General features: G+C 43.8%; 1 protein-coding gene and 1 long non-coding RNA gene across 5 annotated transcripts; one reads left to right on the forward strand and one right to left on the reverse strand.

The window, feature by feature from the left end:
• The first annotated feature begins 2,836 nt into the window (after nt 1-2,836).
• LOC144247225 (myosin heavy chain, skeletal muscle, adult-like) lies at nt 2,837-20,700 on the forward strand. Of its 4 annotated transcripts, XM_077787328.2 has the most exons (40): nt 2,837-2,916; nt 3,111-3,157; nt 4,501-4,741; nt 4,826-4,969; nt 5,061-5,217; nt 5,525-5,552; nt 5,651-5,765; nt 5,850-5,942; nt 6,947-7,010; nt 7,103-7,201; nt 7,295-7,398; nt 7,479-7,617; nt 7,866-7,984; nt 8,081-8,230; nt 8,939-9,109; nt 9,352-9,658; nt 9,742-9,821; nt 10,352-10,439; nt 10,533-10,650; nt 10,879-11,002; nt 11,085-11,221; nt 11,325-11,580; nt 12,053-12,295; nt 12,402-12,578; nt 12,660-12,805; nt 12,893-12,983; nt 13,072-13,461; nt 13,577-13,703; nt 13,939-14,057; nt 14,335-14,531; nt 14,802-14,985; nt 15,072-15,237; nt 15,403-15,527; nt 15,800-16,108; nt 16,260-16,463; nt 16,714-16,839; nt 16,934-17,104; nt 17,192-17,296; nt 17,435-17,530; nt 17,924-20,700. In XM_077787328.2, exons 3-40 carry the CDS (start codon nt 4,538-4,540, stop codon nt 18,074-18,076), a joined length of 5,826 nt encoding a protein of 1,941 aa, XP_077643454.1. In that variant the 5' UTR covers nt 2,837-2,916; nt 3,111-3,157; nt 4,501-4,537; the 3' UTR covers nt 18,077-20,700. The 4 variants fall into 4 exon arrangements, with proteins under 4 accessions (XP_077643454.1, XP_085412632.1, XP_085412633.1 ...); XM_085556506.1 differs by having other exon boundaries at nt 10,352-10,650; XM_085556507.1 differs by lacking the exon at nt 2,837-2,916 and having other exon boundaries at nt 3,072-3,157; nt 10,352-10,650.
• Nucleotides 4,465-25,963, reverse strand: LOC146765835 (uncharacterized). The gene is made up of 4 exons (XR_014949268.1): nt 25,606-25,963; nt 22,163-22,231; nt 21,974-22,084; nt 4,465-4,727 (listed from the first exon to the last, which is right to left on the reverse strand). It is a non-coding gene; the product is annotated as an uncharacterized LOC146765835 (long non-coding RNA).
• Between the last annotated feature and the right edge of the window lie 1,289 nt (nt 25,964-27,252).

The following is a 27,252-nucleotide window of genomic DNA, read 5'->3' on the forward strand; positions in this document are numbered from 1 at the left end:
TGTGGCTTCAATTTTGGCCTGTGGAAAAAGCCAAGTCTGTATGAGGATATATAAGCCACAAGAGTTTTAGTAGTGTGATATTTGAACTAACACAGGGTGGAAAAGTAGAAGTTTGGGATTTTTACCATGTGATTCAGGGGGTACAAGATGGAGAAATCTGGGCATGTCCTAGCCTTCTTCTCCTTCATCTTGCCCTCCATGTCTTGCTGTGATGGTGACACTTTTCTGTTGGTTTAAGTTAGAGATTCACAGTCTAACATAGGTGATGGGAATTGGTAATAAATTGTAAACATAGACACGTAGTTTTGAGTATATAAGGAGGGAGCAGCCCAGGGCTCGAGGGCAGATGGCCATGGCTTCCTTGCTAGCCAGAGCTCAGCAGGTCAGAGAAAGAATGTTATAGGTAAGGAGAAATAAACAACCTTGAAAATGAAATCGGATGCATTCCAGGCTCCTCCTTTGGCCATGGGGCTAGCAGGCAAAGACTCTTTACAATCTTGGGGTCACTCTGACCTTCTGAACCCTGAGACATCGACATAAAAGCAAGTGGTGCCCCTTGGGTTCTGGCCAAACGCAGAGGGAGGAGGTGTTCTGAAGGAAGAACATGAGGCTGTCACATTTTGGAGAGAGAAGAAGCTGAATGACTGGGATTGATGGCAGGCCTGAAACACCATCAGCTGCCTTTGGGGTTTTTGAGGGGCCAGAAAAGTGCCATATCAGAAAAAGGAGCAAATAGGGTGGCAGAAATGGGTGCCAGCTGGGTAGACGTGGTGATCCTGAAGCGCATTGCCTCAGGTCTGGAGCAGAGCAAATGTTTGCTGCATTGGGTGAGTTGAAGCTTGAGAATGTTTTTCCCTTACAGCAGACTTGGCTGAGACTGTACAGGGCATTTCTGTGTCATCAGGGTCTTACCCCATGCCGGTAGTGTTAGCTCATTAACTCAGCATTATCTTGCCTCTTGATGAAGAGTTACAGCACTCCTGTGACTTCTTCTGATGCTCTGAACTCTCTCTCAGGCATTCTTTCTAACAAGCTCTCATCCTACCTCAAAGTTTATATAGAATATAAATTTATTATAAATTTATATTATTTAATATATAATATATATAATTTAAATTATATTATAAATTTATATACAATTTGTATTTACCCGATTGTAACACAGCTTATATGGATCAAACATCAAGTCATTATCCTTGATGCCAGATAATGGGCAAATTCATAATATAAAAATTCAGTGTAGATGTAAAATACATCAAAGACATTGTCACTGACTCAGAAAATCTCTAAGCAACACATCAGAGAGGCTGTGGGAGCATTCTCAGCAAGATCACTGGCATGCATGTTATGTTTGCATATTCTAATGAGGACCCGTCTCTTGGGAAGTGTCAGAGGAAGGAGCTACAAAGATCTAGGTACAGATATTCTTATGTTCATTTATTAACTCCCCTGTCCAATCATCCAGGAGCCACTCTCACAGTCACTGTCCCACCACCTGAGCTGGGACCAAGGCCCTTCACAACTGCAACCTCACAATCTTGCAGTCACACCAAGTTTCCCATTGTTGAGTCTCAGATGTCCAGATCCTTAAAATAATGTAATCATGCTGCAATAACTATCTTGAGCTAGTGCCTCCAAGGAGGGACCCCAAACAAAGGAACTCCTGGGTTTTTATCCCCTCACAGTCTAAGGGTGGAAAAATCTGGAGTTGTCACCTCCTGCCATGTCTCTGAGTGTCCCTCACCTGACAAGTCCCCTGGCCCTTGGTTGTGCAGAGGGTCTGCAGTTCACAGCCTCTTGCTGTGGGCTCAAGCTCCTGCTCCTCCAGAGCTCAACCTGCAGCTCCACTCCAGCTACACCTGAAGAAACACACACCAAAAATATCCCCCAACACATCCCCATGATACAGACAACCACGAGGACTCAAATCTGCCATGGGGAGTTCTACAGGGTCACAGAAAAACATTCTTGAGACATTTCCACAATTCAGTCTGTTTTAAAATGTGGCCTCTTTCTTTCAGACTCTTTTCAATAATCACAGAACATGGCTGAGAAGCAGTTGGATCAGAAGTGGTGGCAGAAAGTGAGGCAAGTGCTGGAGTGGCTCTAGATGGCAACTAGGTTCAGGTGGTCCTGCTCATGGAGAGGACCAGGTTCTGTCATTCTGTGATCTTCTCATCAAGAGCCTGTCTTCAGGATGCCTGAATTCCTTTTCCTCCATGGAGAATATCAGCACTCCAGTGCTTTGCACAAGCTGCATTTCTGTGCAGAACAGATGTTCCCTTACACATCCTCCATTCTGTCCTGTCTTGTTCAGCTGGGCTGTGTTTTGTTTCCAGCATCGATGGAATCCAGCCCTGCAGAGATAAATGAATATAGAGTAATATATAATAATCTGACTAAGGTAAGCAATGCAGACAACAGTGAAATCCATGTATCATATCCAAGATCTGTAAGTAGAGAGCTCTGTGAAAGGACAACTGTCATCAGACATATGATGTCCTCAGAATAAGTTGAAGTATGCATCCAAATGTCACTCTGCTTGCCCAGGGAATGGTTTTCCCTTGCTCCCTTAGCTCAGATTCATGGAGCATCCATGGCCTTACAGTTATTAGTGGTTACCCTCATTCCTCTAGTCATCATTAGCTGTATTTCCCTCCTTAGGAATCTTCTCATATTATTTATAGGCGATTTATTCACATAGCTAGGAAGAGACCAAAATTTTCTAATTATATCTAGTAACATCACTTTCCAGTTTTCAGTACATTCAGTTTGCCAGACAATGCTTTGCCAGAAACAAGGTTTGCCAGAAATTCTTTGCCCAAAGACAGAGGAGGCATCTGCAGCATGCGCTGACCAGACCCTATAAATGAGTCCTTGAATCTGGGCTGTTCTGTCTGCAGAGGAAACTTCATGGTAAGTGCATGTCTGTGGTTGGCAGAAAGGAACAGTGTCCTTGCAGTCCCACTCCAGCCCTGTTGTCCTGGTGTTTGTACATGTACCTGGAAGGATTTGATATCTCTATCATAAAGCATGGTATTTTCACTTTGTGATCTGTCTGTGGAATTGTGTGCAGCAATAATGAGAGATCTGCTGTTTCTGCTTTGCAGCGCCGATCACCTCCCAGCCTGCAAGGCATCTTCTCATAGCATAAGAGGTAAGAGCCACACTTGCTTGCATTTGAGGGACAGAAAAAGGTGGAAGATTTCTGTAGAACAGATTTCTTCATGGTGACAAATCACTGTAAAATTCTGTAGGCAATTGCTGTATGTGCTCCTGGCCGGTGCTCTGCTATGACTAATAAAGCATGCTAATGGTTGGGCAGGCTGCTCACAGCTAGCAAGATTTTGTAAGTGGCTGTGCTTGAACACACAGCCACTATGTAATGCCAGGAAATGCTTCTTGGGGATTCCTTGTGTTTAATTATGGAACAGTGAGGTCAATGGTCTATTCTGGCATGAAGTCCAGACAGACAGAGCTAGCCAACAGAAGAGAATATTGCAAAACCTTACAGATTTGTGAATTGTAATTATTACAGCATATGAAACTGGCCAATAAATGTAATGAAAATACTTTCCAAATGATACTCCAGGGATATAATATGCATGTAGGCCTCCTACTAGTAAACTTGACAAAAATGCAAAAATAGCTAACCAACTAACCAAACAACAAAAAGGGGGAGGTACTGCTCCTATTCCTCTGAAAGAAGACTGAGTAAAATGGCAGATCTGCATGCTACTAGGAGTAGCTGCAAATGTTTGTCAACATTTTGCAGAACTTTGTTAACAACTTTGCAGAAAAGGGTCATGAATTCTGTCACAGTGTGCCTTTGGGGGAAGGTAGGTCAGCAGCACATTGTCAGACACTCATGAAAGCATTGTCAGCAGCTAAAGACAAGTGGTTCTTTCCCTGCATTCAGCTCCCATATCTGGAGCATTATGTCCAGTTTGGTACTCTCTGGTTACCAGACAGCGACATTCTGGAATGAATCCAGCAGAGATCTTTAAAGATAAGCAGGAAAAAATTATGTATGGGAAGAGGCTGCAATGGTGGGGTTTGTCTACACTGGGGGTGAAATTAAAAAGTGGTTATCTTATTGTTATCTTAAACAAAAAGGGGATGGTTATATCATAGAAAGAGGTAGATGTCTCAAATGGGAAGAGTAAAAGCCTGAGGGATAAAAAACACAAGTTACAGCCACAGAAATTTTGATTAGGCAATAAATAGGAAAAAAAAAATCACCATCAGGGTCATTAGACATTAAACTGAGATGCAAAGGGACTGAGAAAAATCTCTTCTTTGACATAATAAAAACTTGTCTGGAAACACTGTGGGAACCTGCATCCACCATTTGCCGTGGTCCCACAGGAAGGTAAACCAAAGAACTACTCAAGATTCTTCCCAAATCACACTTTCTATTACACTGTTAGGGTCTATCAATAAAGTGTGTGACAAGAAAAAATATTGACTCATTTGGGTAACATATCTTCCCTTCCACAGTGCTGTCTGCTGACAAGCCTCTCCACAAAGTGCAGCCATGTCGTCGGACGCTGAGATGGCCATTTTTGGGGAGGCTGCTCCTTACCTCCGAAAGTCAGAGAAGGAGAGAATTGAGGCCCAGAACAAACCTTTTGATGCCAAGACATCTGTCTTCGTGGCTCATCCCAAAGAATCCTTTGTGAAAGGGACAATCACGAGCAGGGAATCGGGCAAAGTCACTGTCAAGACTGAAGGGGGAGAGGTGAGTCAAAAACAAGATTCAAGGACATTTCTTCCCTCACTGGGTTCTTAGCTGACATATGAGGATCTTTTTTTTCCCTGGCAGACCCTGACCGTGAAAGAAGATCAAATCTTCTCCATGAACCCTCCCAAGTATGACAAAATCGAGGACATGGCCATGATGACCCACCTCCACGAACCCGCCGTGCTGTACAACCTCAAAGAGCGTTACGCAGCCTGGATGATCTACGTAAGTGGCAGCAGCAGCTTCCTCTGGGCAGCCTCAGGAGCTGCTGGGCCAGGCTCAGGGGAAGCCTGAGTGCTGTGTCCCTTCCTCACAGACCTACTCGGGTCTCTTCTGCGTCACCGTCAACCCCTACAAGTGGCTGCCGGTGTACAACCCCGAGGTGGTGTTGGCCTACCGAGGCAAGAAGCGCCAGGAGGCCCCTCCACACATCTTCTCCATCTCTGACAATGCCTATCAGTTCATGCTCACTGGTGAGTGGCTCTGTCTGCCTCAGGGGCATTGGACCATGAAATTCTCTGAAGGAAAACTGTCTCAGCAAAGTGAAGACTTTTTCATTCCTTTCTTGTCTCTGACACACACATCTGTTGGAGTTTGCTATCTTCATAGCATTGTTTCCACTGTGTTAAATTAAAGACACCTCTACATTAAGTGATGTGCTTTGGAAAGGTTTGCTTGTTCAAGTCAAGCTGACATCAGGCAAAACATTAAATTATGTATGTTTCATTCTTTCTCTGTTGCTCATGAATTTTAAGTACCGTGTTTCTGCCTTGTTCACAGATCGGGAGAACCAGTCCATCCTGATCACGTACGTACACCCCCTGCGCGGGTCCCTGCGGGGCTGCCCGGTGCCAGGGCCCCTCCTGCCTCACCACGCACCCTCTGCTTCTCTCTTGGCTTGGGCAGCGGAGAATCCGGGGCCGGGAAGACTGTGAACACCAAGCGTGTCATCCAGTACTTTGCAACAATTGCAGCCAGTGGGGACAAGAAAAAGGAGGAGAAGTCATCAGGCAAAATGCAGGTGAGTCAGAAAGGACAGACAGAATGCTTGGCCTGCCATTGCCTGTCAACCAAACACAGACACTGAATAATGATGTCCCTGCAGGGAACGCTTGAGGATCAAATCATCAGCGCCAACCCACTGCTGGAGGCCTTTGGAAACGCCAAGACCGTGAGGAACGACAACTCCTCACGCTTTGTGAGTTTTTCATTAGAGAAGTTGTCATTTATATGGGAACAAGTATGTCAGAACATGCTGTCATATCTGAAGTATCAAAGTCAGATGACTGTATTTATTAAATGACTGTTTTCTGCATATTTTTACCAATTAAAGTAGACTATCTAATTAAAAAAATATATCCTTAGAAGGAAAATGCAGTATACAAATGGGGATGATTTAAATATGTTTGTATATCTATATAATTGCATATCTATAAATATAGATGTACATATTCTTAGAGTCTGTCATACAGACTGAAGACACAATTTTGTGGAAATTGATGTAATATAGAAGAAATGAAAAATGGGGCATACAGGGTAGAAACTGCTGGATAGAAATTTTACTGGCCTTCATCAGACCAGCAAAAGATTACTTTCTGGGTTTTAGGCACGAAACTGGGCAGGTATGTTAATCTGACTGTTCAGACCTTGATGTAAGTTTTAATGCAAAAAGCCATTCATAAGTTCTATTGCATTAACTGTGACTTTCCTTGAAAAATCACAATACCAATCCACATTCTCAGCCTAAAGCTCCTTGTTTTGGGTGTGTTGCTTCTATCTCTACATCTCAGACAGAAACAGCTGACTTCTGTTTTCCAGAAGACTAAAAATATTCATTAAACTTTTATACCACCAAAATCTGCCTTCACAGAATGTTTTCTGATTAGAAAATGGCTTTCAGTATATCCATGTGTTTGAATTGCAACATAAATGACCCAATAAAATGCTTTTTAGTGGTCTTCTCATTAATGTGCATTCATGGTTATCTATTAAATAGTGGTGGATAAAAAAGCTCAGATCTATCTAGTATTGGCAGTATAAAGAATTTCCTGAATTTGTTTTGTCCTGTTTTGCTTTGTTAAAGAAAAAGTAAATTGAAAAAACTTATAAGTTTGAAACCTGTCCTCTGTGGAAAATGTAATGTTGCATGCTCACAATCATGGTGAAATTTCAAAATGCCTTTTTTTCTTTCCCCTCTAAAAGGGCAAATTCATTCGAATCCACTTTGGGGCCACAGGCAAGCTGGCTTCTGCTGACATTGAAACTTGTAAGACACCACCAGACCTGATCCCATTCCTTTGTTCCTTTCCACCTCAGTGTTCTTTCTCGGGCCTGACTCTGTCCCACCTTCCTTGCCAGATCTGCTGGAGAAGTCCAGAGTCACTTTCCAGCTCAAGGCAGAAAGGAGCTACCACATCTTTTATCAGATCATGTCCAACAAGAAGCCAGAGCTAATTGGTATGAAGTATTATCAATTGTTTGATAAAATCTGAAGGTCTTTAATATTTATCTTCATTCTCACTCCCAGATACAACCTATTCCTCTTTACAGACATGCTCCTCATCACCACCAACCCATATGACTACCAATTTGTGAGTCAAGGTGAGATCACAGTTCCCAGCATTAACGACCAGGAGGAGCTGATGGCCACAGATGTAAGTCTCACAGAGCATATTGGTGTGGTGAAACTTCCTTGTAATGGCCCAGAGGTATATCTGAAGGATTCTGTTTTCAGAGTGCCATTGAAATCCTGGGTTTCACTGCTGATGAGAGATTAGCCATCTACAAGCTGACAGGGGCTGTCATGCACTACGGGAACCTGAAGTTCAAGCAGAAACAACGAGAGGAGCAGGCAGAGCCTGATGGCACTGAAGGTATTAAGTCTTATAAAACTCCTAATAACAGAAGTGGTTACATAGCAGGTAGTTTGCAATCAGATATTGTCCTTCCATTTGCTTTCACAAATACATCAATCTCAGCTTCCAGACTATTCATGCTTCTAAATTTCCCTTCAAGATATCACAAAATTTCAGTGCTGAGACCAATCAATATATCTTAGAAGATATCCACTTTCAATTATCACTTCTCCTCTGTTAATTTTTCCCTGTCTCTTTGTGAGCAGTTGCTGACAAGGCTGCCTACCTGATGGGTCTGAACTCAGCAGACCTGCTCAAGGCCCTCTGCTACCCCCGCGTCAAGGTGGGGAATGAATACGTGACCAAGGGCCAAAACGTGCAGCAGGTAACAACAACCACTTGGTGACTGGGAAACTCTCACTTGATTTACTCTCTCCCTTCGGGTACTATTTTCCTTCTACTTCGTTCTCCTCTGCTCTAGGTGAACAATTCAGTGGGTGCCCTGGCAAAGGCTGTCTATGAGAAGATGTTCCTGTGGATGGTTGTTCGCATCAACGAGCAGCTGGACACGAAGCAGCCCAGGCAGTACTTCATTGGTGTCCTGGACATTGCTGGCTTTGAGATCTTTGATGTAAGGATATCAGGTTTGAGGGCTGCTCTTGAAGGGAAGGATTGTTGTATCAGAGGACTTGCAAGTAATATTCCTCTGCAGGTTTAACATGCTAGTCATTTGCGATTTTATGCAGAAAAAAAAGCCAGTCATTTTCTTTTCTAGCAGAAAACAAAATTTTCAAAAGCTCCATCAGTACAAGCACAGAGTCATGTTGTTTGTGCAGAAGCAGCAAATAGAATTTTATATGTTGCAATATTACAATTGTTTGAGCTTACAGATTAAATTACCCAAAATATTTCCAACAAATTTATAAAAGAGCATCTGGAGCAGAGCTAGGAGATGCATTAGGAAATATATAGTGAGTTAAAGATGTTTAAAGTATTTAAAGAACCAAGAAATTAATAATTATGTGTGTGATCAGAAGTATTAAGGGTTTTCAATTTGGAGACAAGAGCATGTACTCATCTTGTTTGCAGAATAAGAAAACGCCAAAGTATTTTAATAATTTTAGGAGATTCGTTAAAAACATCTCCTCTGGAAAAAATCTCTCATTTTCATTATGTAGGTTTTTTTTTTTTCTGGAGCTGCATAAAGGTTCTCTTATGGTGTAGTCCTGATAATACAGTTGTATTCTAACTGGGGAAATTTATAAAAGGTGGAGGAGAATGATGAAGAACTGGGAATATTGATGAGAGCTGGTTGTTGTGTTTTTTTTCCACTGAGCAGTTCAACAGCCTGGAGCAGCTGTGCATCAACTTCACCAATGAGAAACTGCAACAGTTCTTCAACCACCACATGTTCGTGCTGGAACAGGAGGAGTACAAGAAGGAGGGAATTGAATGGACATTCATTGATTTTGGGATGGACCTGGCTGCCTGCATTGAGCTAATTGAGAAGGTATTTCTGTAATTCACAATGTCAGATATTTTCAGAATTGCATTAGTTTTATATATATTTCTAAATGCAGCTTGAAATGGTAGCTATCATACTGCAGATACATCAGTTTGTATTATTTTACAATTTTCTGAGCAGAACAATCCTTGAGAGCAGTAATATTGTCTCACTCAGGAAGTTAGTTCATCTCTGAGTCTTTCTGCCTTTTCACCTTTTCCTCCCTCCTTCCTTGTGATTTCTCCCAGCCCATGGGCATCTTCTCCATCCTGGAAGAGGAGTGCATGTTCCCCAAGGCAACTGACACCTCTTTCAAGAACAAGCTCTATGACCAGCACCTGGGCAAGTCCAACAACTTCCAGAAACCCAAACCTGGCAAAGGCAAGGTTGAGGCTCACTTCTCCCTGGTGCACTATGCTGGCACAGTGGACTACAACATCACTGGGTGGCTGGAGAAGAACAAGGACCCTCTGAATGAAACTGTCATTGGGCTGTACCAGAAATCATCTGTAAAGACCTTGGCTTTGCTCTTTGCCTCTGCTGGAGGAGAGGCAGGTCGGTTCTCTGAAATTCATCTCTTTGATGCACAGTGGTTGGTTCCCAAAGCAAAAGATGATCCATTATCTTTGTTTTATCAGAGGCTAGTGGTGGTGGTGGTGGCAAGAAGGGAGGCAAGAAGAAGGGTTCTTCCTTCCAGACAGTCTCAGCTCTTTTCCGGGTACGTAAACACATTTTCTTTTCATATATGCAGAGAATTATGCTGTACTTTTAGCTGGCTCAGACACAGAAAAAAAAGCAAAGAAAATCCCCAACAATCAATCAACCAACCAACCAACCAAGCAACCAAGAAACCAACCAACATATAGTCGAAGTATAATTTCTCTTTTCAACCAACCAACAGATATTCAAAGTATAACTTCTCCACCATTGGAAACAAAAAAATTATGTAATGAAAAATGGAATTGTAAAGTGCCATTATATAAAGTCTAAACTTAGACTTTATATAAACATAAAACATGCCTCCTTTCTACTCTTCACTGGGTTGATGGTAAGCTTTTTCTTGTCCTTCAAGGTGAGGTTTAGTGCTGGGAATCAGAGAGAATTGAGCAATTAATTGAGACATTCTCAACTGACAATTTTCAGCCTGGTGTATCTCCATTGATGGGTCTTTCATGTTAAATTCAAAGATTGCAAAGGGCTATTTTTCCCACGTTTCTCATAAATGCACGCTAAATCATGATCCCACAGGAGAATCTCAACAAGCTGATGACCAATCTGCGGAGCACTCACCCCCATTTTGTGCGCTGTATCATCCCCAATGAGACTAAAACACCTGGTAAGAGCCCCAAGCAGAAAGATCCTTGCTCTGATACATCCATTCCCCTCTGCACTGCACTCTGGGTCACTCATTTGTGCTCTGCATTGCCAGGTGCCATGGAGCACGAGCTGGTGCTGCACCAGCTGCGCTGTAACGGCGTGCTGGAAGGGATCAGGATTTGCAGGAAAGGGTTCCCCAGCAGAGTCCTCTATGCTGACTTCAAACAGAGGTGAGAGCTATGAAATGAAGAAATAAGTCAGGTGTCCTCACGAACTGCTCTCCATCACACAAATGAGCTTTGCCAGGATCTCTGTATAAAGGGATGAAATAGAGTATGGAGGGATGAAATTCCAACTTCATCAGCCCAATTCTGCTGCAAACACCGCTCTTGCTTTCAGTAAACAGAACATTCTTATGACTGGAGATTATCTTCTTCGTATTTCCTCCAATTCCACAGATACAAGGTACTTAATGCCAGTGCCATCCCTGAGGGACAGTTCATCGATAGCAAGAAGGCTTCTGAGAAGCTCCTTGGGTCAATCGATGTGGACCACACCCAGTACAAATTTGGACACACCAAGGTACAAACCCCCCATTCACTGCCTGCCTGGGCTTTGCTCTCTCTACCTAACAGTGATGTGCTGCAACATTTCCTCCCTCAAGGTGTTCTTCAAAGCTGGGCTGATAGGGATCCTGGAGGAGATGAGGGATGAGAAGCTGGCACAGCTCATCACCCGCACCCAGGCAGTGTGTAGGGGTTACCTGAGGAGGGTGGAGTACCAGAGAATGGTGGAGCGGAGGTACACCTTCCTCTTCTTCTGTTACAGACTCATTTTGCTCATGGGAAATTGTTGACACTTGTCAGACTGAGAATATTCATTGCACTTTTTAATTACGCCTCAGGGAATCCATCTTCTGCATCCAGTACAACATTCGTGCTTTCATGAATGTCAAACACTGGCCATGGATGAAGCTGTTCTTCAAGATCAAGCCCCTGCTGAAGAGTGCAGAGTCTGAGAAGGAGATGGCCAATATGAAGGAAGAATTTGAGAAAACCAAGGAAAATCTTGCAAAGTCTGAGGCAAAGCGGAAGGAGCTGGAGGAGAAAATGGTATCTCTAATGAAGGAGAAAAATGACCTGCAACTCCAAGTGCAGGCTGTAAGTATCACCATTTACTTCCCACTCAGAAAAATCACCTACTCATTCTGACTGTTCTGTCTCACGGAGAAGGTCAAGTGTCCATTATATTAAACATGAAGCTTAGAAAGCAGCATCTTGCATTAGCATGGTGATATCTCTTAAAGATAGTAAAAGAAGCAAGGTTCTTCAAGTGGGTTTAAGGGCTCCTGCTTTTCTGAGGAAGATGCCATCTATATATATCCAATACAGGATTGTAAATGACCACCCTGCACCATTTACTATTATCACAACTATAGATTCAGAGTGATATTTTTGAAAGAATAAAAAACAACAAAGAAAATTTTAATATTCTGAACAGAGAACTTGGAAATCTCTTTCCCAGGAAGGTAACTGGAAAACACTGTATACACGTTTGAGTTGACAGGATAAAAGATAAAAAAGAGAAACATTCAAATGTTATAAACAAACAGAATCTTTGTTTACCCACCAGGAAGCAGATAGCTTGGCTGATGCTGAGGAAAGGTGTGACCAGCTCATCAAAACCAAAATCCAGCTGGAAGCCAAAATTAAGGAGGTAACTGAAAGGGCTGAGGATGAAGAGGAAATTAATGCTGAGCTGACAGCCAAGAAGAGGAAGCTGGAGGATGAGTGTTCAGAGCTGAAGAAAGATATTGATGACCTTGAGCTAACACTGGCCAAGGTGGAGAAGGAAAAACACGCCACTGAAAACAAGGTATGAGGTAGAACAAGTCAATGGCACTCCAGAAGATGGGCTGTGTGCTATGACAGGACTTCTATAGCTACTTCCTTTATTTACATTTGCTCCCTTCTTCCTAAAGGTGAAAAACCTGACTGAGGAGATGGCAGCCTTGGACGAGACCATTGCCAAGCTGACAAAAGAGAAGAAAGCCCTCCAAGAGGCCCATCAGCAGACCCTGGATGACCTGCAGGCAGAGGAAGACAAAGTCAATACTCTGACCAAGGCCAAGACCAAGCTGGAACAGCAAGTGGATGATGTAAGCACACACAGAGCAGGAACAGGACAGGTATGGAGCCAGACCTGGCTGGCAGAGCCCTGATGGTCTTGTTGTGTTTAGCTGGAAGGGTCCCTGGAGCAAGAGAAGAAACTGCGCATGGACCTGGAGAGAGCTAAGAGGAAGCTGGAAGGAGACCTGAAGCTGGCCCAGGACAGCATCATGGATTTGGAGAATGATAAGCAGCAGCTGGATAAGAAACTGAAGAAGTAAGTGTGGCTCTGGGGCACCTGAGTGCTGGGCTGGAGCACTTGTCTCTTTGCTTTGAGATCTAACATGGTTCACTTGGCCCAAAGGAAAGACTTTGAAATCAGCCAGATCCAAAGCAAGATTGAGGATGAACAAGCAGTAGGCATACAATTTCAGAAGAAGATCAAGGAGCTGCAGGCAAGTCTCTGTTCCTTCCCCTGCCTTGCTCAGGCTCAGCTCAGGCAGGAGGAGGGCACGGGTGTGAAGGGTCCCTGGTGTTCTGCAGGCCCGTATTGAGGAGCTGGAGGAGGAAATTGAGGCAGAGCGAACCTCTCGTGCCAAAGCAGAGAAGCATCGCGCTGACCTGTCCAGGGAGCTGGAGGAGATCAGCGAGCGCCTGGAAGAAGCTGGAGGGGCCACAGCAGCTCAGATTGATATGAACAAGAAGCGAGAGGCAGAATTCCAGAAGATGCGCCGTGACCTGGAAGAGGCCACGCTGCAGCACGAAGCCACGGCTGCTGCCCTGCGCAAGAAGCACGCGGACAGCACAGCTGAGCTGGGCGAGCAGATCGACAACCTGCAACGCGTGAAGCAGAAGCTGGAGAAGGAGAAGAGTGAGCTGAAGATGGAGATTGACGACTTGGCTAGCAACATGGAGTCCGTCTCCAAAGCCAAGGTACACAATTATTTTATCGGTTCAGTGACCCAGTGGAACACAACACAGTTTTTGTACCTGGCCGTCTTTAGCGTGTGGATGGTTAACTCATCACTTCCCATATGATGAAACACAGGCCAACCTGGAGAAGATGTGCCGCACACTGGAAGATCAGCTGAGTGAGATTAAGAGCAAGGACGAAGAGCAGCTGCGCATGATCAATGACCTCAATGCTCAAAGAGCTCGTCTGCAGACAGAGTCAGGTGGGACACCCACATCTACATGTGCAGATCAATAATGCATCAGAGTTATTGCAAAAGTTACTCTTCTGTGCACGTGGTCTTTTAAACACACAAAGTCACACCTCCTGCTAAATACTTGAAATGGTATAATAAGATTCTGAAGGGATTGCAAACTATCTGATTTTGTATTGCCAAATGTTTGCAGTGGTACCATCAACAGCATTAAAACTGTTGTATATCTGCAAATTTTTTTCAGGTGAATATTCACGTCAGGTGGAAGAGAAGGATGCTTTGGTTTCTCAACTGTCAAGAGGCAAACAAGTTTTCACCCAACAGATTGAGGAGCTCAAGAGGCACCTGGAGGAAGAAATCAAGGTGATTTCTCCTCTCAGAGGTCCTCCAGTCACTTAAATGGCTACTAAACTACACGATGAGACAGGGAAAAAAAATCTCATGTAATTTGGTGCAAGTCATCTCATGCTAACTTTTACACTGAGTTTATCCACTATCCCTTTGTTTAAGTCCCAGCTTCATTCCTCATAGAGTGCATGGTTGTCTGTTTGCATAGAAGCATGGTCCACTGTCCGATTAAAATTCAATCAGATTTCCTGGGATATTTCTTATCCATGGCCCAATACCCTTGTTGCTGCAGGCCAAGACTGCCCTGGCCCACGCCCTGCAGTCCGCTCGCCACGACTGTGACTTGCTCCGGGAACAATATGAGGAGGAGCAGGATGCCAAGGGGGAGCTGCAGCGAGCCCTGTCCAAGGCCAACAGTGAAGTGGCCCAGTGGAGAACCAAATACGAGACGGACGCGATTCAGCGCACGGAGGAGCTCGAGGAGGCCAAGTACGTGGGGAAAGTGAGGAAGACTAGGAAAGATTAAGACCAGAAATTCTTGGAGACCACTGTGATATTGTTGGGAAGAAGTCAGTGCTCTTCTTGGGGTTGGGTTGAAAGAAGAGCAGCAAATAAATTCTGTAATGCATGTGGTGTGGGAGAAAATATCACAGGCAAACATGTAGAAGACAGGGACTGGCAGAGATACAGGGAAAAGCCCATTAACCACATGCCATAGCTTTCCCTTTTCTCTGAAACCATGAGATATGTTTAATACAGGAAGAAGCTCGCCCAGCGCCTGCAGGATGCAGAGGAACATGTTGAGGCTGTCAATGCCAAATGTGCCTCCCTGGAAAAGACAAAGCAGAGGCTGCAGAATGAAGTGGAGGACCTGATGATAGATGTGGAGAGATCCAATGCTGCTTGTGCTGCTCTGGATAAGAAGCAGAAGAACTTTGACAAGGTCTTTTGGCTTCCAGCACCAGCATTCCTGGCCAGAGCATGGCCCTGTGATAGCCTCAGCCCTACTCACACCCCGTTTCTCTTCAGATCCTGGCAGAATGGAAGCAGAAGTATGAGGAAACGCAGGCTGAGCTGGAGGCCTCGCAGAAGGAGTCGCGCTCTCTCAGCACGGAGCTGTTCAAGATGAAGAATGCCTATGAGGAGTCCTTGGACCACCTGGAAACAATGAAGCGGGAGAACAAGAACTTGCAGCGTAAGTCCCTCTGCTCCCCCCTGGCCTTTCTCACTATCAGCCATCACCTCCATTGGCCATGGGTCTGTGCCTGCAGGTCTGCAGAGATGTCTGTCACCTTGGTGGGACAGGGCCCTTCCCATTCTGCTCAGAGCCTGACCATGCCATTGATCTTTGTTCCCACAGAGGAGATTTCCGACCTCACAGAGCAGATTGCAGAGGGAGGAAAGGCAATTCATGAGCTGGAGAAAATCAAGAAGCAGGTTGAGCAGGAGAAATCTGAACTGCAAGCCTCCCTGGAAGAAGCTGAGGTAAAGCCTTCTGTTGTTAACTAATTAGTTTCAACACAGTTCAGCAACTTCAGATAACATTTAAATAATTCCCTGCCCTGAGAATTGAGTGGAGACATAGGAAGCAAGATCTTATCACACCATAAAATCTTTGAATCCATGGGTATACCTTTTTCTTTCCTTTCTTGCAATCTCAGACCTCTGGTTATACATTATTCTTTGATATAACAATTCATGTAGAGTTGTTGACATTGTTATTTTTTATAATTAACTGCATTTTATACTTTCTTGAGGCCTCCCTGGAACATGAGGAGGGGAAGATCCTGCGCCTGCAGTTGGAGCTCAACCAAGTGAAGTCTGAAATTGACAGGAAGATAGCAGAGAAGGATGAAGAGATTGATCAGATGAAGAGGAACCACCTCAGAATTGTGGACTCCATGCAGAGCACCCTGGATGCTGAGATCAGGAGCAGGAATGAAGCCCTGAGGCTGAAGAAGAAGATGGAGGGAGACCTGAATGAAATGGAGATCCAGCTGAGCCATGCCAACCGTGTGGCTGCAGAGGCACAGAAGAACTTGAGGAACACTCAGGCTGTGCTCAAGGTAAGGCATTACCAACCAAGTGCTCACTGGTTTCTCATGCAGCTACAAATATTTCTCTTCTACAGTTCTATCTTTTCTGTATAAATATGAAAATGGAAAACAAGTAAATAGGAAGAACATGCCTCCCAATCTGTTGTTTCTCTCTTTCCAGGACACCCAGATACACTTGGATGATGCTCTCAGGACACAGGAGGACCTGAAGGAGCAGGTGGCCATGGTGGAGCGCAGAGCAAACCTGCTGCAGGCTGAAGTTGAGGAGCTCCGGGCAGCCCTGGAGCAGACAGAGCGGTCAAGGAAATTGGCTGAGCAGGAGCTTCTGGATGCCAGTGAGAGAGTTCAGCTCCTCCACACACAGGTAAATTCTAGAACTGAAGACATATAACACCTACAGGATTTAGAGAATTAAAATTAATAATAGGTCTGTTTTCATTTTTTAATTATAATACAACAATTAGTATTCAGCAGTCTACCACTGCCATTTATCAGTCATTTGTGTTCTTCATATGAAACTGTAAATAAAACATAAATAAGAATAGGAAATTTGATTTTTCTAAAAATGGTGTGATGCAACTGGAGAAGTAAAATAAGCTTTTTTCTTTCAATAGAACACCAGCTTGATCAACACCAAGAAGAAGCTGGAAACGGACATTGCCCAGATCCAGGGTGAAATGGAGGATACCATCCAGGAAGCCCGCAATGCTGAGGAGAAGGCCAAGAAGGCCATCACTGATGTGAGTTGGGCACTCCTGGCATTGCTGACAATGAATGTACTCTCCCCAAAATATCTCCAGTCCTAAAATGGCTTTGACCCTTTGCTCTGATCAGGCAGCCATGATGGCAGAAGAGCTGAAGAAGGAGCAGGACACCAGTGCCCACCTGGAGAGGATGAAGAAGAACCTGGACCAGACGGTGAAGGACCTGCAGCACCGTCTGGAGGAGGCTGAGCAGCTGGCACTGAAGGGAGGGAAGAAGCAGATCCAGAAGCTGGAGGCCAGGGTGTGTAGGGCTGGGGCTGTGCCTGAGTGAGCGTGTCCTTGGAGAGACATTGCCAGGGAAGCTGCAGGGATGGGCTTGTCCTTGCAGGTGCGGGAGCTGGAAGGGGAGGTTGATGCTGAGCAGAAGCGCAGCGCTGAAGCCGTGAAGGGCGTGCGCAAGTACGAGCGGAGGGTGAAGGAACTCACCTACCAGGTAAGGCAGGAGCCCTCCTTGGGTGATGCACCCTTATTCTATCAAACAAAAGAGGTTCTCTTGGACTCCAATAGTAAATAGTATATTGTGGTGTGCAGAAAGCAATAATTCACTCTTTCTGCTTTGCCTACTTTCTAGTCTGAGGAAGACAGGAAGAATATTCTCAGGCTGCAGGATCTGGTGGACAAGCTGCAAACAAAAGTGAAATCCTACAAGAGACAAGCTGAGGAAGCTGTGAGTATTGCTTGGGGAAATAAAAAGCATTGTTTCCTCTGGGTGTTACACAGGTGTCCTGGAGAGGAGTATCAGAATTTTTCTAAATATCAAGAATCATCAGTTGAGGAGGGAAACTTCGTCTTTCAGATATAGCCCCCCAGCACATGAGCACTAAACAAGTGGGAGAATAAATACAGAAATGACAAATGGAAATTATGAAATTTCTCCTCACTTGTGCCACAGTCCTGGTGAAGCTTGTCCCAGTAGGGTCCTGAAAAGGGGAGGATGAGGAGCTCTGTGTGAGCAGTGGTGGGAGGGGGAGGGAGATTTGCAGCCCCACAAGGCTGACTTGCAGCAGGAATGAAACCCCTGCCCTGTGCTCCTGAGCCCTGATTTCTTCTCCCCACACAGGAGGAGCTGTCCAATGTCAACATCTCCAAATTCCGCAAGATCCAGCACGAGCTGGAGGAAGCCGAGGAGCGGGCTGACATTGCAGAGTCACAGGTCAACAAGCTCCGAGTGAAGAGCCGGGAGTTTCACAGCAAGAAAATTGCAGAAGAGTGAAGATGTCCTGAGGCATCAAAGTGACCTGAGGGTTGCACAAAATGTGTACCTTCTGTCAGTTCCTTCTGCAATGAGGCTTTACAAATTTGTCAATTTTGCAATTTAGTCTAATGACTAAAGATCGCAGATTCCTTTGCATAAAAAGCAGTAGTTACATTTTAGTTCTGCAGTTATTTAGGTGTTGATTGTGTTAAGACAATATTCAGGAGTAAACTCCTCAGTTTTCTAGAGTAAGATTCAGAAACTCCAGTACTCCAACTACATTAAGAGTAATAGCATGATAGCAAACAAAATATTTTAGACTGTATACAGTGTTTCCCAGCAGTGGAATTGTGATTTAAAGTTAGAATAAATAAATATTGAATAAATAATGTTCTTTAGGAAGAGGCATACATATCAAAAAGAATTGTTTTCATTTTCTTTCACTGGAATTGAGAGCATCTCTGTTAACATGACACCATAAAGAAATCTCCAAGTCTGATACTCTGAGAATACAGAGAAGCTCTAAACATAGTGTTTCCACACTGCCAAACAGTGCTTCCTGTTTTACTTTTGCAGCAATGCATGAACTTTTTTGTATAAGGAAACTGAAAACTGGATGGAAAAAGGTAGCTGATAGACCCTGGCTTTTTTTTTCATCCCACATGGGGTAACACTGTAGAATATAATGCATGAGCAGGACAAATATGAGGGAAAGCTGACCATGAGGAAGAGCAAGGCAGAAAGGATGTTTCCCACCTCCAGCCATTCTCATTCAGTGCCCCAGTTGGGGCTGTGCAGCCTGAGCAGGTGGAGAACACAGGTACCTCCACACTGAAGCAAAGAGATCAGTGCCCACTGGGACATCACCCTGACACTCACATTGGAGCTTCCTTTGTCTGGAATAGGTGTTTGGAGGCACCCTGCACAGCAAGCAGCAGTGCAGCTTAACATACCATTTACTAGACCCAGGCACGTCAGGAAGCTGCTGAGGGAAGATTCTGCAACCAGATGTGGGGAATGGTAAATGAGACTGGGCTTTGACTACAGGGACACTTACAGATCCCTCAATATTCCTGCCTATCTCTACACCTCTCCATTTACAGGGAGTACTTCAAAGAGTTGTGAAACAGCTGGGGAGGGGAGCTGGGGATACTGTGCAGCCTTTTGCACTGACCACAGCAGCAGCCACTGTGTTTGCAGCAACAGCATTCAGGACTGGGAGGTCCTCCTCCTCCTCCCAAACACACTGAGGTTTACACCCATAGAATCCTCCCATGTTACAACTAAATATGGAAGTAGTTTGCTAGGCAGAAGCTAAATATATTTAAGGAAAAGATGATGCCCTGCGTTTACTCTTGTGTCACTGTAAGTGATGCTCTTCAGAGACATCATCTCTATGTGTGAAGCTGTGAAAATTTCATCAGTGCCAGTGATATCTGGGCAACAAGGAAAAGAAACCTTGGGTACCTTTTTAGACCTGCTGACAGAGTAGTAAATACCACAACAACTTTGGGGACCATATTTCAATGCCAAAACTCCTTGTTCCCTTTGAACAATATTACAATCACCCTTCAAAATGAACAAGCTGCTCTGACTGTGGAAGAATCAGGATGCATTTGAAGCACCTGAAACGGTTTGGGCTTCTCTTCCACCTATAAGAAATTATGGCCTGAGGATTTATTACAAATGTTCAGCTGATGAAAAGTAACATTTCAGTTCCTAAGAGACAAAACCTGGGGCCAGAATTCCAACTGCACAGGTGGGAGAGGGAGAGAAATCACACACATTGCACTGTGCTGACCTGGACTTGCCACTGACCATCCTGGAGAGCAGGGCAGGAGACTTGTTGGAATCAAAGTGGAATATTAAAGGGATGAGTAAGGAAAACCAATTTCTCCTCACTTTTGATTTGCTGTTTTGCCTGGAGGACAGGAGTAGTTTTGCATCAACACGCTATTTCTGGAGTCAGGCTGCTTGTCGTCTGAAATGTGCTGATGCACAGGTAACTGATCTTGGAAAAAACATGGGCCCATAACTGGCCTAAAGAAACAACTCTCAGAGAAGGTTTAAAATAGATGCAGCTGATGAGCTCCACTAGAGCTGCTGTCCCATGTGGACTATTGAGTTCTCTGACCTTCAACAGCTTGGGCATGGACAACTGTGTCTCCTGGGCATGAAGGCATCAGCTCTTCAAGGGCCAATTGGACATGGAGAAAGTATTTCTGATCTGAAGACACAGGTTCCTCACAGAGGCTTCTTGCCAACAATCCAGCTTTCTAGTTCTCCAAGTACTCATTTGCTATTCCCTCAGCTCACAGCAACACTGCCTTGACCAGAAAGGGCTTTAAGCCCCTACTGAAGAAAATAAGGGAGCCAGGAAATGAAGGACAGAAAGGAAGAGAAAAAGGAAAGGAAGGAGAGTAGAGGAGAAGTGGGTTGGGTAGATACTGTAAGAAATGGAGAAAGAGAGTAAAACAGAATATGACAGAGAAAAGAGAGAAAGGGAGGAAGATACTGAGAAACATGAGAAAGAAAGCAAGATTAAGAAAAAGATATCGAGATGGGAAGCAAGAAAATTCATGAAGAAGAGGGGAGAAAGACAGAAAGTAGAGGTGGAAGGAAGGAAAAATAAGAGAAAGGAAGAGAGCAAACAATTTAGCATTGTTTGGGTGTTTCTACCTGACAAACTTACATTGGACTGAACTCTGCTGCTTTTCATCACTGCTATTGTGAACCCCCTGTTCACCAACACATATCACACCCAATACCCCCAAATGGGTGCCTTGCTAAGAGGAGTAAGAGAGTCCTTAAGAAACAAATCTGTTGTCTGAATCTCTGCTTTGGAGAAATGCAGAGCAGAGATTCTGGCACTGCAGGAGGAGCAGGCAGGTTGTGTCTGGTGCCTTCTCACCCAAGGCCTTGTGAGCAGTGATGTTATAAGAAAAGGCTGAAAACACTGAAGTTGGGCAACTTGGGAAATCAGAAATGCTGGTGGGGGCTGGGAAGGAGGAGGAGAATGTGGGACACTTGTTGGAGAGAGAGGAGAATGGGTTCACCTGCAGGCTTTGCATGACATCCAACTGCTTTGCACACTTGTAACACTTCGAGGCACAGTCTAAATGTGATGGTGTTCATGGTGGACACGCAAGTCAGTGCACAGAGTATTAGAATTTAAGCTAGGCAGGAAGTTAAATGCTTAAATGCTCTTGAAAATGTTCATAATTTCCTCCTCTTTTGGTATTCCAAAACACTTTTTAATGTTTGTCCCATCCTGAAAGATACCTGCCTTGGTTAGACAAAAAACTGTCTTTAATGAAGAATGGACTATGTCCACATTGCAATACAGAACTACTGAAATCAAACAAGGAGATGCTTAGAATTAACAGAGAGAAAAATCTGCTTTTCCTAGGAGTGATTTGATATGGTGAATGAGCCCCTGTGGAAGTGAGGGGAAAACTGACATGAAAAACATAATACAACATAACCCACAATAGTTCTGTGTGTAACTGCCTGGAGGCCCTTGCAGGAGGTTGCAGGGTGTTATTGCAGGAGGTATTATGGGTGTTAAAATCAGTGTTTAGGTCATAAGTAACATGTGACAATTCTTAAGAAGAGTATAGCCACATCTCAGCCGAGGATAATATTTATGTTTCTTCAAGTAATGGCATTCAAATGCAAGGTTATCAAAACCAGATGCCTTTATGGCACCTGTTGTCTCTCAGTGATTTCAACTGTTCAACATGTTCTCCAATGTTTTCTGGGAGGAGCAATCACTCTTTCAAAATTGCACCATTTCAGTAACCCTGATTCCCTTTTGATCCAGATCCTTTTCCACCTTCAACTCCTTTTACCACCTGTTGCCTTTCTTCTTGACTGTTCCCCCCCGACACCGCCCAGCCTGCTCACCCCACACACCTGTTCTGTAACAGGAGCTCCTCAGCTGCTTTGGTGAGAGATGGAAGGGGCATCCTGAAGGTCACGTCCTCATCCAGGACCCACTCTCCAGCTCTCTTCCATGGATGCTTCCTGGAAAGACAGGAGGAGCCTAAGGAACTGTTCAACTTTGATACTCACTCAGCACCTGCCCAGGTGTTATAATTTTACCTTCTGCTCCACTTCACAGCCAAGTGATGCTGAGATATCTTTGAAGTTTCTCTCTTCCTTCTCTCTTTTCTGAAATACACAAGTGTGAAATATTATACAGGCTTATGTGGCATATAATGCTATACCATTAAGCTATACCATAAATGCATTGAAAAAAATAACCTTGAAGCAGTCTCAAGAGAGTACAATTAGGAGACAGAAGGATCCTCAAAGTTCCTCCATGCTTTGGTGCAGGGGACAGGGCAGTCTTCAGAAGTAAGTTCTAGCCCCAGAAATACTAACTTACCTTTGCCATGACCAAAATTGCCTTGTACCTATTCCGTATCTCTCCCCCTGAATATTTTTAAGATTCTGGGGGTTCTGTTCATCAACCCGTTTTACTCAAAAATCAATTAACCCTTACAGTCTTACTTCATATGGAATTTCTGAACTACACAGCACTATGACACCACTTTGGACGAGACACTTCCTGCAGGGAAGCATGCATTTCACCAAATCCATGCACTTCTTTAGTCAACAGGAGAAAGGGATGTTAGGTTAAGGAAAATGTGTCCTACCATCTCCAGAGTCCAGTGCCCAGCTGTATCTTAAATCTGGGAAGTGCTGGGATGAGAAGCCTTGCTCTGAATGATCAGTGTTTCAGCAATTCTGTTTCTTTGGTGCTAACATTCCTGGCAGCTCTCGTTTTACGCAGAGGGCAGCAGAAATGCTGCTGCAGCAGGAGCTGAGCATTCCCTGTCAGAGGGCTCATCAGGGGTCCACAGAGCACGCTGATGCCTCCAGCATGCCCTGTCATACTGACAGCATGGCTGACAACAGCGCAGGCAAGCTGAAAATCCCATGGGGAATGCTTTTCAAATAGTGTTGCACTGAATGATCCACAGATTTATAAAATCTGACCACCTTTTTCCCCTTCTTTTCATTTTTTTTTTTTTCTTTTTCTGGAAATCTTGATGGTTTTCATTACTTGCGTATCACACTTTAGTTTTTCATCTGACAAGATTTACAGCTGGCACAAATGAGTATAAAGAAGAAAAAATGCTGTTCATAGCAGAGGAATAAAATTGCTTCTGTGATAAAATTAGCCAGGGCTGTCTGAAAGCATAATTGTGCTTTTGTTGACCACTCAGAGACATGCTGTAATAGCAACAGTGCTGCACCAAGAATAATTTTTATCAATGTGATTAAGAGAAAATTATTTTAAATTCTTTTTAAATGGAAGCTCTTTGTGGAGCTAGTTCTAGATTACCAAAAATCCCATGGGAGTTGCTTGTAAGTTTTTTGGTTGCAATTATTTCAAGAGCATCTAAAAACTAAGAGATGATCAGGGTATAAAAAAAGCACAGACCTGTGCAGAAAAGCTATTTTTTTCACTAGAAAACAATTAAGAATGTTCCTGCTTTTTTTTTTTTATACAATAGGTGTTGGGAAAAATAAAAGAGTAGCAGTGCACCAAGAATAGAGGGTACTCATCCAATATTGCTAAATGAACTAAAATCTGAAGAAACTGAATTACTTTCTTGTGCATATAAACAGTGCTCAAATCAATGCCAGGGAAATGGAAATTGCAAACAAAATATCAGGCTTTAGGGGGATTCAGGAGTGAATCTGAGAATATATCCCAGCACTTGTATTTTAAGTACCAATAAACACTGCTAAATAAGGAAGAAAACATTCTGAAAGTACCAATACAGCTTTTATAGAGTAAAACCAAAGCGTGTGCAAAAAGGTGTCATCATCAATGCTGGGTACTTCAGTGCTCAGGCTGGAGCAGAGAAATTCAGTGGCAGCATCAGAAGCTTCCTGCCAGCACTCTGCTTGAGGCCAGAACCACTCCAGTGCAGAGCTGTGATCAATTATAGCTAAAAAAATATCTAAAATGTTATAAAGGAAAACTGAATTTCCATTGATAGTAGCTCATTTATCTATTTAGATGACAAAGAGTTGACCACAACACTGTTAGTTTCATTGCAGGCCTAAGATCTCTCCTAGGACAGTGGGATTCAACTTAGGCAGTTCATTTGTGAAGAAAGTTTGAAGTGGAAGAGACATGAGAGACTATGAGACACCCTCTTTTTTGGCATAGTTACTTTTAACTTTGTCTGTTCCTTTATTCAGTTCAGGTACAATATCAGAAATATCTGTCTTTCTCTACACAGGAGGAAAGAAGTTTGAGATAAGAGTTTGCTTCATCAATATTGTTACCAAACCCCCTCATAGACATTATCAGAAATATCAAAATGTTGGATGTGGGCCAGCTTCAAATATCTTAAAATCAATGTTACTAACATTATCAGGTATTCTATCCTGATTAGCCCATGGGAATGATTGGCAGGAATGGGTTCCCAGCAGAACAATCTCAGAAATGATGAAAGTATAAATAGGCCAGAGAGAAAAAAAATGAAAAAAAATAAAGAAGGCAGAGTCCCAAACTGTAGATTGGAGTAAGAAAATTAAGGTAACCTTAATAAAGAAATTAGAAAAAAAAAATAAAACAATAATAGTGAATAAGACTCTCTATGAAACTAAATGTAACAGAAATCAGTGGTTGTAATACAGTCTCTGGGCTGAATAGCAGCATAGGCATGCAGTGCTTTTCTGACTTTCTGACACCAAAACTGGGCACAGCACAGCCACAGCACAAATTTACAATGACATTTCTGCAAGCATACTTTATCTCAAAAAATTTTGGGGAAGAAAATCCATTGGGATACCCATATAGGTATAGCTCTGGTTTCTGACTCTCAGATGTGGGAATGGAGCAGGGTCAAAGTGGACGAGTTATTTTCCTCAGCTGAGGAAATGTGCAATGCCATGGTATTTTTGGGATCAGGCACAAGTCAGATGTCAATACAGATCAAGAACAAACCATCTACAAAGGGCAGGAATGAGTCTCCCATCAGGAATCTATACACTGACATCCAGTCCTGCACAAAGGAAGGAATATGTAACCCCAGTTCATTTCCTCCTTTTCATTATCCAGCCATTAGCCCTTGCTGAACAATGGAAGAGTTTTATCCACGTGAGTGACAGCAACTGATCCATCATGCAGTGCAGTTAAGCAGCAGCACACTTGACTTCTGCTCTACAAAGGCAAGCCCAGAACAAATCTGGTGACAACTGCAAAATAATTATTGTCATCAGAGAACTGGAGCTGCTGGAGCCCAGACATGCAAACACTTCTGGAAAAAATCACAGGCTACAGGTTTCTGAAGGTTTCAACCAGATGTAACTCAGGAGCTTGAAAAGACAGGATTTTGCACAAAAAAAAAAAAAAACAAACCCAAAAACAAAACAAAACAAAAAACCAAAAAAAACAATTCTTGTTAACAGTAACAGACTAGTAAAAAAAAAAAAAAATTGAAGCACACCCTAAAAATTGCATAAGTTATACCCATAAACCTTCTTTGTAAAATGGCAGTAGGTAATCAAATTCAGGTTACCTGAAGAAGTTCAGATATCCAACACCTCTCAGAGCTGCCTTTGTACAAGTCATGAGGAACACACCATGTGGCTGAGGAGACTGGGATCCAGGGACAAGCCTTGGGCACATGGAGTGTCCATGCCCAGACAGATACCAGCAGGTTCCTCTTGTACTTGTGAGCATCTGCACTGACTCTACTGGGACCTCATCCTGAACTGCCCGAGGGGAATGAGGTGAGCTCTCTGTGCCCTCTTATTTGTGGGAGTGCTCAGTGTGTTCATGGGGCACATGTGGCCAGCTGTGTATTTGTGTACACAACGTGTTCTCCATGTGCCTTTGCCTTCTGGGAATTCTTGCTCAGCCTCACTACTTGGTTGGACCTGGACCTGGATCTGTGGCAGTCTTGTCTCTGTCACAGTGTCAGGCTCAGCCTTGTTACCTGACAAGAAAACCTGGGGAGAAAATCCTTCATGAAACTGCTGTTAAGGTGGGAAACAGCACTGGGAGACAGGGAAAGGAGCACTTCCCACCTGGCAGATAATCTGCCAGCTGATGCCCTTCAGCTAGCAGGGCTGCAGGGGCCTTTGCTGCTCAAAATATTCTGGCAGTGTCCGAGACAACAAGTGAATGACAAACATATTTAGCAAGTTCCTCTGGCTGACCTGGCTGGGAAGGCACCAACTTCCCTGTTTCTTTTCTGTATTAGCCACACGTGTTATTTGCTCAGTGCTGACAGGGAGGAAGCTTGATGGGAAGCAAATAGATCAAAATAAAAGGGAGAGAAACCAGCCAGAATGGTGGGGTTGTGATGAAAGTGTCCAGCCCAATATGCCCTCAGAGAACTATCAGGAAAAGCCTTTTGCCACAGGCAAATCAGGCTTATTTATTTGGGATATTTCCTGGCAGAAGAGATTTGGTTTAAGGCAATAGAAAATGCAGATGTGTGTGAGAACCCCTTTTCATTTTCACAGAGACAAACTCTCAGACATACACACACTCTCCTTCACAGTTATGTAGCCCAAAAATGCTTCCCTCATCATCTGCAATTGCACTTCAAGTAACATATTTCCAGCATTTCCTTCTCTATCTTACAGCCAAACCATTTATTTCCCTTTTCCTTTCTGAGACAACAAAGCTGTGCTTGTATCAGCACCCAGCCTGTGCCTGTCCTTGCTCTGAACTCCTTGCTCTGTGCATACCTCCCTGCTAACACACTGCCTGTGCTGGAAGCACCCTGAATGCTTTCCATGATGTGGAAGCCAATCTTCCTTGTTTTGCAGATTAATAGATGCCATGCCACAGCATTTTCCCAAACAGCTCAAGCAGACATTGCATAAGTGGATTGATTTCTGGGCACGTTAACTACCCTTTGCCACTGTCAGGATTGCTGCATGGACAACTCAGGTGAGGACAAGACGGAACTGCTGTTTTAGCAAGAGTAAACTGCATGAAGCCTAGCACCTTCCCTGTAGCTAAATTCAAGTCATTGGCAACCACAGCCCAGTATTGTCCAGTCTCTGTGGTACATTGTCAAGTTCCCAATAACAGGACACCCTTTTCTGAATACCTCTGTGACCAGGGAGCACATGCTGTTTTCTCTGGCACTGATGTATCATTCCTGGCTGAACAGAAGGAGGATAGAACTCATTTGAGCATGAAACAGGCT

This window comes from Lonchura striata, chromosome 18, assembly GCF_050655825.1.
Source record: "Lonchura striata isolate lonStrDom1 chromosome 18, ASM5065582v1, whole genome shotgun sequence".
NCBI classification, from domain to species: domain Eukaryota; kingdom Metazoa; phylum Chordata; class Aves; order Passeriformes; family Estrildidae; genus Lonchura; species Lonchura striata.